The sequence below is a fragment of the Symphalangus syndactylus genome, chromosome 13 (assembly GCF_028878055.3).
Source record: "Symphalangus syndactylus isolate Jambi chromosome 13, NHGRI_mSymSyn1-v2.1_pri, whole genome shotgun sequence".
NCBI lineage: Eukaryota > Metazoa > Chordata > Mammalia > Primates > Hylobatidae > Symphalangus > Symphalangus syndactylus.
The window spans coordinates 88,179,463-88,196,891 of NC_072435.2; the positions used below are offsets into that span (position 1 = coordinate 88,179,463).

General features: G+C 40.1%; 1 protein-coding gene across 1 annotated transcript in view; it reads right to left on the bottom strand.

Annotated features, from left to right (window-relative positions):
- The window catches only part of EEA1 (early endosome antigen 1), a 157,066-nt gene that overhangs the window by 113,834 nt on the left and 25,803 nt on the right, over positions 1-17,429 (bottom strand). The window contains exon 2 of the mRNA XM_055235599.2: positions 6,226-6,318. Within this exon, the coding sequence (XP_055091574.1) occupies positions 6,226-6,318 (93 nt within the window). The remainder of the gene's footprint in view (positions 1-6,225; positions 6,319-17,429) is intronic.

Sequence of the window (17,429 nt, forward strand, 5' to 3'; positions counted from 1 at the left end):
TTAGTACTGGTGGCATATGGAAAAAACAATTTCCCCTGAGAATCTGTAACCACTAATAGCCCTCAATTAGATTAGCAGTCAGAATGTATCCTATTGTATAATCTGAAGAATTTCAAGCTCAGAACTTAATTTAAGGCAGTCCCCCGTTAACGGCACCCCTGTAACGTTCCCCAGTTAACGGCACCTCTCTAATGTTCCCATCCATTAAGTGGAAGTGGATCATGATAAAGTCTTTCATCCTTGTTGTCTCTGAGTAGGCTGAAAAGGAAGAGAAAGAAGTGGAATGGGTCTTGCTGTCTCAGAGGTGGCAGAGGTGGAAGAAAATTCACATATAAGTGGACCTGTGCAGTTCAAACCTGTGTTGTTCAAGCGTCGGCTGTAATAACATATATGTAATACATAATGCTGAGCACTGGCAAAAGCAAATCCTCTCTGGAAGAACATCGACATAGACCACAAAGAGTTTCCACTAGAGAAGTTCCAAGGAACATAAATTCACAATCAAAAAAAATTCACAAAATATACAAGAGAAAAAGCCACAAGCCATTGCGAGTGACATCCAACAGAAAGAACTGGCAACACAGTCAAACCTATAAAGTCTCCAATACTATAATGCTATAAACATTACCAGACAGAAAACATAGAATAATCATATTTGAATGTTTTAATAAATAAAAGAGAAGCTTGAAAATTGAAGCAAAGAACAAGGAACTAAGAAAAAGAAAGATTGAATTTGAAAAAAAAAAAAAAAAAATCAGAATTAGCTGGACATGGTGGCACATGCCTGTAATCTCAGCTACTCAAGAGGCTAAGGTGGGAGAAATGCTCGAGCCCAGAAGTTCAAGGCTGCAGTGAAAGCTATGATTGAACCACTGCACTCCAGTCTGGGTGACAGCAAGATCCTGTGGAAAAAAAGAGGAAGCGAGGGGAGGGGAGGGGAGTGGAGGAGAGAGAAGGGAAGAGAAAGGAATGGACAGGAGGGGACTGGAGGGGAGAGGAGGGGAAAGGAGGGGAGGAGAGGAGAGGGGAGAGGAGGGGAAGTGAAGAGAAAGGAAGGGACGGGAGGGGAGGGAGGGGATGGGAGGGGAGGGAGGGGAGGGGAGAGAAGGGAGAGGAGGGGAGAGAAGGCAAGGGAGGGGAGAGAAGGCAAGGGAGGGGAGAAAAGGGAAAGGGAGAGGAGAAGAGGGGGAAGGGGGGAGAAGGGGGAAAGGGAGGGAGGGAGGGAGGGAGGGAGGGAGGGAGGAAGGAAGGAAGGAAGGAAGGAAGGAAGGAAGGAAGGAAGGAAGGAAAAAAGAAAAAGAAAAGCCAGACGCGGTGGCTCACGCCTGTAATCCCAACACTTTGGGAGGCCAAGGCGGGTGGATCACCAGGTCAGGAGATCGAGACCATCCTGGCTAACACAGTGAAACCCCAACTCTACTAAAAATACAAAAAATTAGCCAGGCGCGGTGGCAGGCGCCTGTAGTCCCAGCTACTCGGGAGGCTGAAGCAGGAGAATGGCATGGACCTGGGAGGAGGAGCTTGCAGTGAGCCAAGATCCACACCACTGCACTCCAGCCTGGGCAACAGAGCAGGACTCCGTCTCAAAAAAAACAAAAAAAACAAACGAACAAACAAAAACCAAAAACAAAAAAAAAGAAAAGAAAGAAAGAACTTCTAGGAATGAGAAAAAGACACTTAAAATGAAAATTACTGGCATATTAAACAGTAGGTATTCTCCACAGCTGAGGAAAGATTTAATTAATTGGATAATACATTTTTTAATCCAAAATGAAAAACAAAAAAAAAAGGATATAAAATATAAAACAGGCCAGGCACAGTGGCTCATGGCTGTAAACATTTTGGGAGGCCAAGGCAGGAGGATCACTTGAGGTCAGGAAGTCAAGACCAGCCTCCAACCAGAGTCACAGATGGAGACCTCATCTCAAAAACTAAAACTTAAAAATTAAAAAATAAAACAGGGAGGGGTGCAGTGGCTCACGTCTATAATTCCAGCACTTTGGGAAGTTGAGGCAGGAAGATTGCTTAAAGCCAGGAGTTCAAGATCAGCCTAAGCAACATAATGAGATCCCATCTCTGCCAAAAATAAAAAAAATAATGATAATAATAAGCCAGGCATGGTGATATGCACCTATAGTCCCACTACTGGAGACATCAGATTGGGAGAATTGCTTGAGCCCAAGAGTTTGAGGTGCAGTGAACCATGACCATGCTCCAGCCCAGGCAATAGAGCAAGACCTTGTCTCAAAAAATAAAAATAAAAAAATACCTATGACAGAATAAATGATAAAGGGAGATATTTTAACATACAGGAAGCCCCCAACTTAGAATAGTTTGACTTAAAATTTTTGACTTTATGACTGATTTATCAAGATGTAACCCCATCATAAATCGAGGAGCATCTGTATATCTAATCTAGGTTTCAGATGGCAATATCAGAAAAAAATTGAGACAACAGTCAAAGATAATCACCAAGAATTTTCCAAAACACTTCAAACACACATTGGTGTGTGCAGAAAGCCCAATGAGTCTCAAGCAGGATTAAACACACACACACACACACACACACACACACAACAGGAAACGAAAGAAAGAGACTAGAACAGATTAATTGATTGGCTGATTAATTATAAAAAACAACCACAGGAGTCGAGAAAAGGATCCCTTCAATAGAACCAAATAGACTAAAAGCAGTCTTCTCAACAGTAACAATATGACCCAGAAAAAAGACAGAGATGGAAGTTTTCAATGTGCTCACAAAAAAAAAAAGGTCTGTATGTAGAAATTTATGCTCAGCAAAATCGTGTTTCAAGAACGAGCATGAAATAACATTTTAGACTGAAACTGAGAGTCTAGCAAATCAGTCCTCATTTTTAAAAAATCCTAAGTGATGTTCTATAAAACAAATAAAATAGGCCAGGCATGGTGGCTCACGCCTGTAATGCTAGCACTTTGGGAGGCCGAGGCGGGTGGATCACAAGGTGAGGAGATCCAGACCATCCTGGCTAACACAGTGAAACCCCGTCTCCACTAAAAATACAAAAAATTAGCCAGGCGTGGTGGTGGGCGCCTGTAGTCCCAGCTACTCGGGAGGCTGAGGCAGGAGAATGGTGTGAACCCAGGAGGCAGAGCTTGCACTCAGCCGAGATCACGCCACTGCACTCCAGCCTGGGCAACAGAGCCAGACTCCGTCTCAAAAAAAAAAAAAAACCAAGAAAACAATTGTAAGTGGAAGGCTGAAGATGCAATAAGGAATGGTAAACAACTATACTGGTAAATACATGGATAAATCTAAAAATAATAATAACCTCTAATTTGTGAAGATAAAAGAAAACAAGATAAATCTAAACTACTGAACCACAATATAAGTTGGGAAGTAGTGATCCATATCAAAGCATTCAAAGGTCCTCAAAACGGAAGGAAAGAAAAGTATTCTAGACATTATGTATGTTACAAAAGAAACAAAAATGGGCCAGGCATGGTGACTCACACCTATAATCCCAGCACTTTGGGAGGCCAAGGTGGATGGATCACTTGAGGTCAGAAGTTTGAGACTAGCCTGGTCAACATGGTGAAACCCTGTCTCTACTAAAAATACAAAAAAATTAGCACGGTGTGGTGGCACGTGCCTGTAATCCCAACTACTTAGGAGGCTGAGGTGGCAGAATCATTTGATCCTGGGAGGTGGAGATTGCAGTGACCCGAGATCACGTCACTGCACTCCAAGGCAACAAAGCGAGACTCTGTCTCAAAAACATAAAAAAAAAAGAAACACTAAATGAACAGAATATAATGTATAATATCCAAACTAGTAGCAGTACCCAGGACTAAACCCAGCAATATACTCCACCACCATGTGAAGGTTGCTTACCAAAGGGCCAGCAAATAAGAAGAATGAACAGCTAGACAGGTAAGAAAAAAACCAGAAGAGTGTGGTATTACAGAAGCACAGAAAAGAGTGTGTAGTAAGGAAGTTAAATCCAAACTAAGGCAAAAAGAGAAAAAGAAACAGAAGAGCAGGACAAGAAAAAGTACATAAAAAGCAATAAAAATAAGTCAAAATACATCAATAAGCAAAATAATTCAAAGGGGTTTTCCCAGTTAAACGACAAGTGTTATGCTCTTTGCAAAAAACAAAAACAAAAACAAAACAAAACAAAAAAAACCCACCTAAAACAAAAGGAACAAGAAAATATGAAAATGAGAAGAAAGATAAAATCCAGGAGCAGTGACTCATGCCTGTAATCCCAACACTTTGGGAAGCTGAGGCAGACAGATCACCTGAGGTCAGGTGTTCGACACCAGCCTGGCCAACGTGGCAAAACCCTGTCTCTACTAAAAATACGAAAAAAAGAAAAAAAAATTAGCCAGGTGTGGTAGCACGCACCTGTAATCCCAGTTACTCAGGAGGCTGAGGCAGGAGAATCACTTGAACCTGGGAGGCAGAGGTTACAGTGAGCCAAGATTGCGCCACTGCACTCCAGCCTGGACAACAGAGTCTCAAAAAAAAAGAAAAAAAGGAAAGAAAGAAGAAGATACACAAAATACTAATCAAAACAAAGCTGGGGTTATTCCACTACTATTAAACACTAATTCATCAAAAAGATATAACAGATCTAAGTAGATAAAATATGAAGCCAGTGACTGTAAACCGCATATTAGAGAAGTTTGGCTCTGAAGGAAAGCAAATAACAAATGGTACCTGAAGAGGGGATTTCAAGTCAAAGAAAGAGTTTTTGGTTTTGGTTTTATTCATTTTTGATTTTTTGGTGTTCTTTTCTTATTTGTTTTCATATGAATCATATTGAACAAATTTGTACGTTATTGGGAATTATATGAAGTAGAGGTAAAAAGTGAAGTAGCAGGAGGGAGAGAGGATAAATTAAAAATGAAAAAGAATGGAATCCAGAGAACAAGAGAAAGGACTGAAATTTGATTAAAAAAATTTTTTCAGTGTAATAAAGTAAGAGAAAACAGGTATGGTATAGGTATGATAAAATAAGAACATTTATCTAATGGTTCCTATTTTCTCAGTTATATATAAGGTGACTGAGAGAAGGTTAAAAAGAGACAGATTTCAAAACAAAGAAGGTACAAAATAACTATCTCACAAAGTAGGAAGTTAATCCTACTAATACGATATTAACAGTATTGCCAGGCACTGCTCAATACCAATACCCATTGGAATTGTTTTTTGGTGTTGTTCTGACTGAGGTCAACTAAATTATTACTAGATTCCTTTCAGTTCATCATATCATGAACACAGTTTGGAACATTTTTCTTAAAGACATTTCCTGAAATTTGTTCTTAATAAAGTCCAGCTGATACTTTTCCTCCCCTCTCGCAAATCTGTAAAATCTTACTATGGTTAAAATACATATACGTGGAGACAAAAAATAAACACATGGTCAGAGAGAGACAAAACAGAATGATGAATGGACAGAAAGAGGACATATCCAGAAACGTATGCACAGTACGCAGACTCATCAACCAAGAGGTGGAGAAGAGGAGAGCAGGGAAAAAAAGACTGGGTAAGGACTACAGCTAGGCCTTCAAACGGGCAACTGACAAAAAGTATCAAAGCAAAATGTGAGCATCTTGATCTCTTCGTGGCAGTATTATGGGTAAGTGTTATGTTCTTCACATTCCTTATCTCCTTTTTCTATAATCATCCAATATTACTTGTTTATTAAAAATAATATTAATACAACTAAAGCTGACTTTTCAAATTTTTGGAAGTTTTTTTACTTCTTTACAATAATTTCTCCATTCATTTTTAATATAGTGTATTTATATTTAATATAATGTCTTTAATATCAAAGACAAAAGTCCTTACAAAGTCATACATGAAGACAGCAAATAATATGTAAATTTTATAGATAACCCAATTTTTCCTTAGTCTAACAGTTCATGACAGTACACACAAATAGATACTAATTAACCTGTAATTCTTTATAAACAGATATTTTAAAATCTTCAGTGAGATGACACTAGCATTAACAACAAATTGGCAATATTATTTTTCAGAGTCTTAATGTACACTTTTTCAGTCTCACAACTAGGCACAGGTATATAGCTACAAGTATGTTTCAAAAGTCACATTCCAACTTATAAGAAAAACTTATGAGAACTTTTCCTATACAAATCACCAATCGTTACACCAAATATTTGCTCATTTTCCCTTAAATAATATTGAATTTTACTGCCAAGTTATTATTTTCATACCTCTGAAGAGCTTTCATTATTGACATCCACTGTGTTTATAGGAGTTGCTGATGAATCTAAATCAGAACCTTGAGAGCCAACTCTCCCAGGAGTCTGGAACACAAACAGAAGGGAGAAAAAAAACAAAGCAGACATTAACAATATATTCATAGGCCATTTAATAATCTAAACCTTTTCACATAAGAAAAGTAGATGTCTTTACAATAATAACAGTACTAACAGTATCATTTATGGAAGACTGTACCTAATGCTGTATCAAAATCTCTATATATGCATTTCTCTCATTTTCAGTCACTTTAAATTAATAAAACATATACAACGCTTTACAAAGTCTTCAAGTCACTTTCACAAAACATCTTATTTAATCAAAATGACATCTCTTAAGACAGGTAAGATGGATGTTACCTCGGTAGAGAAGAAAACAGATTTAAAGCAGGAAGTGACTTGTTCACAATTGTACTCTTTTGTTTCGGTTGTTTTTTGAGTTGGGGTCTTGCTCTGTCACCCAGGCTGGAGTACAGTGGTGCAATCTCGGCTCACTGCAACTTCCGCCTCCCAGGCTCAGGCGATCCTCCCATCTCAGCTACCCAAGTAGCTGGGACCACAGGTACACACCACCACACCCAGCTAATTTGTTGTATTTTTGGTAGAGACAAGGTTTCACCATGTTGCCCAAGATGGTCTCAAACTCCTGAGCTCAAACAATCTGCCCACCTCCGCCTCCCAAAGTGCTGGGGTTACAGGTGTGGGCCACAATGCTCAGCCCACCATTGTACTGTTAACGAAAATCAGAAAGTCTTAAAGATGCAAGTTCAAGGAAGAAAAAAAAAAAATCAGAAAGTTCTCACGATCCAAGTTACAGCAAAAAAATCAGAAAGTTCTCACGATCCAAGTTAAAGCAAAAAAATCAGAAGATGCAGAACTAAAATGCAGATCTTCTGATTCCTTTGACAATGCTTTCTCTTTTTTTTTTTTTTTTTGAAACAAGATTCTCGCTCTGTCATCCAGGCTGGAGTACAGTGGCACGATCTCACCTCACTGCAATCTCCGCCTCCTGGGTTCAAGCAATTCTCCTGCCTCAGACTCCTGAGTAGCTGGGACTACAGGCACATGCCACCATGTCCAGCTAATTTTTTTTTTTTATGTATTTGTAGCGGAAACGGGTTTCACCATGTTGGCCAGGATGTTCTCAAACTCCTGACCTCAAGTGATCCCCCCACCTTGGCTTCCCAAAGTGCTGGGATTACAGGCGTGAACCACAGTGCCCAGCCGGCAATGGTCTCTTCTACACAAACTAAAACTACAGTGATTCAAGTGGTGCAAAAAAGACCAATGCAGCCCAAGTTATCAAGTCCCCATCACCTACCACTCAAACCAGTCATTACCATCCATCTCCAATACTTGATCAGAGACATATTTTGGAGGGTTAAAGGTCTTTTCCCCCTGCACCATTTATCACTTAGCATTATCATTCATTAAAATCTAGGTGTTACTTTTTATATCAAATGGCTTTTTGGATGAATTTGAAACCTAGTAAAACACTGGGTAAAAAGAGATTTAGGGCACAAAAACTGACCCAATAATACTCATCAAAAATATATATGGTACATACTAGCATTATCCACACTTTACACATGAGGGAACCAAGGCATAGAGACTAAGTAAATTGCCCAAAGTCAGCTGGGTAATACATGGAAGAAGGGATTTTAATTAGAGCAGTGTGGCTCTTAATCACTAACCAATACTGCTTCTCTGTTAGACATCTCCACTGAAATGCCCCTCAATCACCCAAGATTCAAAAACACCTCACTACATATTTGCCTCAACATATGAACATCCTGTACATCACTACTAAATGTTCAACCTAAATCCAAATAAGGATGAATTCATAATGCTATATTCATCAAAACTATAAAAACTATATACAATGGAAAAATATACACAGTATGATTTAAATTATATATAAAAACTACTGATATAAGAAAAAAGATTAAAATGAAATATTCCAAAATTCAAATAATGATTTCTGTAGCAAGAAAGAAATCTTCATTTTTATTTTTTTCAGTTTTCGTTTTTGCTACCTTTTTTTTTTTTTCAGAATTTTAGACCCATACTTGAATTGCTTTTATCTTGAAAAAAATGTTTTATGTTAAAGATAAGCAAACCTCCAGTTGAATAGCCAGCATTCCTTTTTTTTCCCTCATGCAGATACTTTGCACATTTATTTAAAGGCATATCTCATTTTATTGTGTGTCACTTTATTGCACTTTGCAGATGTGGCGCTTTTTAGATATTGAAAGTTTGTGTCAACTCTGCCATCAAGCAAGTCTATTCCTGCCATTTCTTCAAAAGCATGTGCTCACTTTGTATCTCTGTCACATTTTGGTAATTCTCACAATATTTCAAGCTTTTTTTATTATTATCGTATCTATTATGGTGACCTGCGATCAATGATCTTTGAAGTTACTACTGCAATTGTTTTGGGGCACTACAACCCATACCCATATAAGATGGCAAACTTAATTGATAAATGTTGTGTGTGTTCTGACTGCTCCACTCACTGGCCATTTCTCAGTCTCTCTCCCTTCTCCTTGAGCCTCCCTGTTCCTTGAGACACAACCATATTAAAACTAGGCCAATTAATAACCTTATAATGGCCTCTAAGTGTTCAAGTGAAAAGAAGAGCTGCTCATTTCTCACTTTAAATCAAAAGCTAGAAATGATTAAGCTTAATGAGGAAAGCATGTGGAAAGCTGAAACAGACCAAAAGCTAGGCCTTTGTGCCAAACAGCCAAATGTGAATGCAAAGAAAAAGTTCCTGGGGAAATTAAAAGTGCTACTCCAGTGAACACACAAATGATAAGAGCACAAATTGCTGAGAACGTTTTAGTGACATGGATAGAAGTTCAAACCAGCCATTAACATGCCTAATTCAGAGAAAGGCCCTAACTCTCTTCAATTCTACGAAGGCTGACAGAGATGAGGAAGCTGCAGAAGAAATGTCTGAAGGTAGCAGAGGTTGGTTCATGGGATTTAAGGAAAGAAGCTGTCTCCAAAACATAAAAATGCAAAGTGAAGCAGCAAGTGATGATGGAGAAGCTGCAGCAAGCTATCCAGGAGATCTAGCTAAGATAATTGATGAAGATGTCTATATTAAGTAACAGATTTTCAATTCAGAAAAAAACAGCCTTCTATTGGAAGAAGATGTCATCTAGAACTACTATAGCTAGAGAAGAGAAATCAATACTGGGCTTTCAAGCTTCGACTTCCAAGCTTCAAAGAACAGGGTAATTCTTGTTAGGGGTTAATGCAGCTGATGACTTTTAAGTTCAAGCCAATGATCATTTATACCGTTCTGAAATTCCTAGGACCCTTAAGAATTATGCTAATGCTACTCTGTGCTCTATAACTAGAAAAAGAAAGCCTAATTAATAGCACATCTGTTTACCACATGGATCAATGAATTTTTTTTTTTTTTTTTTTTTTTTGAGACAGAGTCTCACTCTGTCGCCCAGGCTGGAGTGCAGTGGCCCAATCTCGGCTCACTGCAAGCTCTGCCTCCTGAGTTCATGCCATTCTCCTGCCTCAGCCTCCTGCCTCAGAGTAGCTGGGACTACAGGCACCTGCCACCACACCCAGCTAATTTTTTTTTATATTTTTAGTAGAGACAGGGTTTCACCGTGTTAGCCAGGATGGTCTCGATCTCCTGACCTCAGGATCCACCCGCCTCAGCCTCCCAAAGTGCTAGGATCACAGGCATGAGCCACCGTGCCTGGCCGGATCACTGAATATTTTAAGCCCACTATTAAGAGCTGTTGCTGGGAAAAAAAAAAAAAAAAATCCTTTCAAAAATATCACTGTTCATTGACAATTCACCTGGTCACCCAAGAGCTCTCCTGGAGGCATACAAGGAGTTTAATGTTGTTTTCAGGCCTATTTATATAATATCCATTCCACAGCCCATGGATCAAGGAGTAATTTTGATTTTCAAGTATTATTTAAGAAATATATTTTGTAAGGCTATAACTACCATAGATAGTGATTCCTCTGACAGATCTGGGCAGAGTGTATGGAAAACCTTCTAAAAAGGTCACCATTCTAGATGTGATTAAGAACATTTGTGATTCATGGGAGGAAGTCAAAATATCAACACTAACAAGAGTTTAGAAGTTGATTCCAACCTTCATAATGACTGTGAGGGGTTCAAGACTCCAGTAGAGCAGATACGGTGGAATCAGCAAGAAAACTAGAATTAAAAGTGGAGCCTAACGATGTGACTGATAATTTTCTTTTTTTTTTTTTTTCTTGAGATGGAGTCTTTCTCTGTCACCAGGCTGGAGTGCAGTGGCATGATCTCGGCTCACTGCAACCTCCACCTCCCAGGTTCAAGCGATTCTCCTGCCTCAGCCTCCCGAGTAGCTGGGACTACAGGTGTGTGCCACCACGCTCAGCTAATTTTTGTATTTTTAGTACAGATGTGGTTTCACCATGTTGGCCAGGATGGTCTCGATCTCTTGACCTCGTGATCCGCCCACTTCAGTCTCCCAAAGTGCTGGGATTACAGGTGTGAGCCACCATGCCCGGCATGACTGATAATTTTCATAATAAAACTTTAATGGAGGAGGAATGGCTTCTTCTAGGGATGAGCAAAGAAGGTGGTTCCTTGAGATGAAATCTACTACCAGAGAAGATGCTGTGAACACTGTTGAAATAACAACAAAGAATTTAGAATATTCCATAAATTTAGTTGATAAAGCATCAGCAGCTTTTGGGAGGATTGACTCAAGTTTTGAAGGAAGTTCTACTGTGGGTAAGATGCTATCAAACAGCAAGCTACAGGGAAATCTTTCATGAAAAGAAGAGTTAATCAAAGCAAAACAGCAAACTTCATTGTTGCTTTATTCTAAGAAATTGCCACAACTCCAGCCTGACCAACATGGTGAAACTCCGTCTCTACTAAAAATACAAAAATTAGCCAGGCATGGTGGTGTGCGCCTGTAATCCCAGCTACTCAGGAGGGAGGCAGGAGAATCGCTTGAATCCGGGAGGCAGAGGTTGCAGTGAGCCAAGATCACACCACTGAAAGAAAATAAAAAAGAAAAAAAAAAGAAATTGACACAGCTATCCCAACCTTCAGAAACCTCCACCCTGGTCAGTCAGCAGCAATCAGTATAGAGGCAAAACCTTCCACAAGCAAAAAGATTATGACTAGCTGGGCAAGGTGGCCCACATCTGTAATCCTAGTGCTTTGGGAGGCCAAAGAAGGAGGATCGCTTGGGGCTAGGCACTTGAGACCACTCTGGGCAACATAATGAGACCCCATCTCTACCAAAAAAATACAAAAATTAGCAAGGCGTGGTGGAGTTCACCTGTAGTCCCAGCTACTAGTGAGGCAGGAGAATAGGGTCTGGAGGCAGGGAACCTAAGGCTGTTTCATGGCGACTTCCTAGAACTAAACTGAAAAGAAAACCCTAACTTTCCACACCTAAGTAACAAAAGGACCACAGGCTACTCCCTTGGACCTTTTCTGCGCAGATGGGAAATTGGCTATCCACAACAAATCAGACTGATTGAAGGCAAGTTTCATTTGCATAGAAGTATAACTGTGTAGCTTCACCCTAGGCTCTGATTGGTTGCCTTTTGCAACCAATCAGATGTTTGCACAGGAGTGTGACCTTTGTAACTTTACTTCAGCCTCTGGTTGGCTGCTTTCTGCAACCAATCAGACTGAATGTGGGCTACCACTTCATTTAACATGAGGTGAGCATGAAGTGGCCAATCAGAAATGTCTAAAGGGTATTTGGACCCAAGAAGATTTTGTATCCAGGCCCTTGAGCCACTGCTCAGGCCCACTCCCACACTGTGGAGTGTACTTTCGTTTCCAATAAATCCCTGCTTTCGTTCTTTTGTTGCTTCTTTCTTTGCTTTGCTGGGCGTTTTGTCCAATTCGTTAGTCAAAACGCCAGGAACCTGGACAACTTGCAGTCACGACCCTCTACCAGTGACACTAGGAAGGCTGACGCGGGAGGATCGCTTAAGCCTAGGAATTCAAAAATGCAGTGAGCTATGATCACACCACTGTATTATAGACCCGGTGACAGAGCGAGACTCTGTCTCATCAAAGAAAAAAGATTACAAATCACTGAAGGCTCAAACGGTTGTTAGCATTTTACAGCAATAAAATATTTTTAATTAAGGTATCTACTTTATTAGACATAATGCTATTGCACACTTAATAGACTACAGTATGCCGTGAATATAATTTTTATATGCACTGTGAAACGAAAGAATTTATGTGACTCGTTTTATTGCGATACTTGTTTTATTGCAGTGATCTAGAACCAAGCCCGCAATATCTCCAAGATATGCCTATATACAAGTATGCCTATATACTTGTATAATTTTTGTATAAATCAGTAAACTAGAACAAGTACAAAATAACAACCAGTAATTAAAGCTACAGAGAAACTCCCAAACTCTTCTTAAACATACTTCCTCAAAAAAGGGTGTAAGATTAAACTTTTATTTTATATTCTGGATAGAGTATTAACCTAGCATGCCATGAGAAAGGGGAAATAAAATGATCTTCAACCTTTTTTAAAGTACTTATGTTCTTTAGGATTCTCAAAAGAACTCAGGGTTCTGTGAGGTTCTGTCAACTAAAGAATGACAAAGAAGGAACATTATGGCTGGGTGAAATGGCTCACGCCTGTAATCTCAGCACTTTGGGAGGCTGAGGTGGGTGGATCACTTCAGGTTAAGAGTTTGAGACCAGCCTGGCCAATATGGTGAAACCCCGTCTCTACTAAAAATACAAAAATTAGCTGGGCATGGTGGTGCACACCTGTAATCCCAGCTATTCGGGAGGCTGAGGCAGAAGAATTGCTTGGACCTGGGAGACAGAAGTTGCAGTGAGCCGAGATCATGCCACTGCACTCCAGCCTGGGTGACAGAGTGAGACTCCATCTCAAAAAAAAAAGAAGAAGGAATATTCCTTGTGTAACTATGTCTTCTTTTTTTTTTATTTTTTTTTTTAGAGACAGGCGTCTCACGATGTTGCCCAGGCTGGTCTTGAACTCCTGGGCTCAAGTGATCCTTCTCCCACTTCATCCTCCCAAAGTGCTGAGATTACAGGCATGAGCCACTGCACCCAGCCTATGTTTCAATAAAGATGGCTGAGAACATCAGAGGCATACTTCAGAAAGAGACAGGTATCTTACTAATGAGTGAAAAAAAAAAAAAAAAAAACACAAACATTGTTTAGAGATGGAGGAGGCAATAACTGTATCCTGTCCAAGAACAGTAGCAACCACCACACCAAGGCTTATCCAAAACAGGTAGAAAGTGGCAGAATTTCAATAAAGTACTAAAGATGAAGAATGCAAAATGAATCTCTAGCCAAAGGCAAAAAAAAAAAAAAAAAAAAGAGAGGAGCTGGATATGAGGGGTCTCCATTTGCTTGTCGATACCAGGAAACACTATCCAAAATGATGAAATCGTAAGGCTTTCATCCTCAGAGAAGTCAGAGAAGGTTAAGCCAACTGAATACATGAGTGAAATGAACACGAATTTTAGATACCACCAATCTAGATCAAATCCGACTTCAGCCTAACTTCAATTTGCTACAGGCTTTAGAGAGATTGCACTTTATTGCCAGGTCTTGGAACCTGAGCACTACCTCCTGCCTCACTGACCCTTTTTCTGGGAGGTTTCCACTTTCTAGACAAGCAGACAAAGCTTATGAAATAATCAAAGCAGTGATGCCAAGGATGTCATGGCAGAAGGCCTGTGTTCCTGAGCCACTGAGAGCTCACAGGGCTGGATTTGACATTCCTGATGCACAGGCACATTCATCCTGCTGACACTGTAATCTGTCCTCATTGGGAAAGTTAGGATCATCTTCCTAGGCACTGAATAGGGTCAGCTTTTAATCTAGTCTCTTCACTTTGTGGTGGGACCAAAGGTGTTGGAAGAATTAGGGGAGACGGAGCAGTGGGCCTCTACTTTCTCCTTCCTCTTGCTCGTTCTCATTTTCTTTGTCCTTACAATCTTCCTAAAATGCCTATGCTTTTTTGGAAGTTGATCTAGCTTTCTTTTCTGGACTGGAGGCACAGCAGCATATTGTGAAACCTCGGCCACATGACTCTTGGGTGTCTCCTCCAATGGCTCTGATAATGATTCCAAACTTCTCTTCAGAGAGTCATTCTCCCTTGGGTGGAGTTTATCTTCTGCATCTTGAGTATTTGGTGATGAACGTTCAAGTCTTTAGTGACATGTTTGGGAGACTGGAGATTCCTAAACTCTGTCACTGAGGATTTTTTTTTTAAACCTACTATGCTGATCCGAGCCAGCTTTGCAGAAACCAGGAATCACAACAAAAGAGACCAAAAGTCGAATGATTTTCTTAAAAAGGTAGTTAGCACCCTGACTGTTTCCAATGATGTATCCTTAGCTATCACAGATACAGGAGGTATACTAATGTCAGATTTCTCCCCTCGACTTATCTAAAGGCATTCAATGGTCTTCAGAAATAAAGTCATCAAGTTGTTCTTAGCCTAGGGAATCTCAGATTTCCTGGTATAGTATGGAGGAGCAGGCCTCAGTCTCTACAGTCCCTTTAAATTTTCCCAAAACCTAACATTCTAAAACTGTCTAAATTTATCCAGAGTATGCCTTTACTGTGTTCATTTAATGCCCACAAAATTCTCTTGTTTTAATATCAGCTACAGTCCTGCAAACACCAAAGAAAGATTCCCAAAATAATATAATTGAGACATGAATTTATAAATAAATAAAAGCCATTTCTGGATTTAATGATACACTCATGGATGTGGCAAAAAGTAAATGGTGAAAACGTTTTAAAAGAGCATTTAAATTGTTTTTTTGTTGTTGTTTTTGTTTTGTTTTGTTTTTTTGAGGCACAGTCTCGCACTGTCACCCAGGCTGGAGTACAATGGTGTGATCTTGGCTCACTGCAACTTCTGCCTCCCAGGTTCAAGTGATTCTCCTGCCTCAGCCCCCCCAGTAGCTGGAATTACAGGTGCACACCACCACGCCCAGCTAATTTTTGTATTTTTAGTAGAGACAGGGTTTCACCATGTTGGCCAGGCTGGTCTCGAACTCCTGACCTCAACTGATCTGCCCGCCTCGGCCTCCCAATGTGCTGGGATTACAGGCGCAAGCCAACACGTCCAGCCTAAATTGGGTATTTAATATAAATAAATGTTCTATAGAACTAGAAATTCATGCTTGATTCATTAACATTTCAATAGCTTCACACTACGATGGTATTAAGAACAATGAAAGACACTAGAAATAGGAAGTTTTACTTCCAAAGAACTATATTTTCCCCATTTCTGTTTCCTTTATTTTTCCAGATGCCAGATGGCTTTTCACCAAGGTTTTCCTTGACTGAGAGGAAGTAAGCAATTCAAAGAAACATTGTACTTTTTTTATTTTTGTAAAGATGAGGTCTCCGTATGTTGCCTAGGCTCATCTCGAACTTATGGGCTCCAGTGAGTCTCCTGCCTGAGCCTCCCAAAGTGCTGGGATTACAAGTGTGAGCCACCATGGCCACCTGAAATAAGGTACCTCTACATAAACCTATTATCACCACCAAAAATACCCTTTCTCAAATTTGCCTAAAATAATCCTAGTAAATATACCTAAGTAAAGCCCAAGAGGCATGGGGAGTAAACAGAAAAAAACAAGGAAACCCTCACAAGATATGGGTTTCTGATGTCCATGTTTTAAATATACTCCTCATGATTGTTGTTAAATTATCTAAGAACTTCTTGTTCTCTTTTTTTTTTTTTTTGAGATGGAGTTTCACTCTTGTTGCCCAAGCGGGAGTGCAATGGCACGATCTCGGCTCACTGCAACCTCCGCCTCCCAGGTTCAGGCAATTCCCCTGCCTCAGCCTCCCGAGTAGCTGGGACTACAGGTGCGCACCACCATGCCCAGCTAATTTTTTGTATTTTTAGTAGAACTGGGGTTTTTCCATGTTGGTCAATCTGGTCACAAACTCCTGACCTCAGATGATCTGCCCACCTCGGCCTCCCAAGTGCTGGGATTATAGGCGTAAGCCACCACAACCAGCCTTCATTCTTATTCTATTTTTAAGCCACTAAAATTCCTTTATTTCAAGGAGAAGCCCAAAAACAATAACACTAACCCTAAATAAACAATATAAAGCATTCTAACTTTTTCACTTATAAAAGTTTTATTTTGCAAAAAGAATGGGATTGGAATGATTTATGCTAAAAATTTAAAGTGATAGGCTGGGCACAATGGTTCACATCTGTAATCCCACCACTTTAGGAGGTCGAGGTGGGAGGATCACTTGAGCCCAGGAAGTCAACGCTGCAGTGAACTGTGATTATGCCACTTTACTCCACCCTGGGCAACAGAGTAAGACCTTGTCTCCAAAAAAAAAAAAAAAAAAAAAAGAATTTCAAATATTATTAAGATGGAACCAATCTTAATAACGAGGTAAGTATCTATCACAATGAACCAAAAATAAAATGGAAACATAGAGTATGCAGGATTCTGGAACCTAAAACAGGTAGAGGCAGCTAAGTTCAGTAATAAGAACCAAAAATGCCCTGGATGCGCAAGGTAACAAGCAGCCAGGCCCACTGTGAGAACTTAGTAAGCGGGGCAAGACAACTATCCCTTGCAATGAATAGAAACTCTTTAAAAACCTGTAAATCCGGCCGGGTGCAATGGCTCACGCCCGTAATCCCAGCACTTTGGGAGGCCAAGGTGGGCATAACACGAGGTCAGGAGTTCGAGACCAGCCTGGCCAACACGGTGAAACCCCGTCTCCACTAAAAATACAAACAGTAGCTGGGCGTGGTGGCAGGCGCCTGTAATCTGAGCTACTCGGGAGGCTGAGGCAGTAGAATCATTTGAGCCTGGGAGGCAGAGGTTGCACTTGAGCCAAGATTGCGCCACTGCACTCCAGCCTAGGCAACAGGGCAAAATTCTGTCTTTAAAAAAAAAAAAAAAAAAGCTGTAAATCCTGCCATGCACTGTTTAGGCCCAAAGTTTGAGCAGATCTTTTCCAGGTAGAGATGAGAGGGCATTCCAACCAAAGCATTATTTGTAACAGCTTATAAATCATAAGCAACCTATACGTTCAAAATGAAGAAACTGTTAACTAAACTATGACGTAACTGTTCAACAGTCTTGACGATTAATGG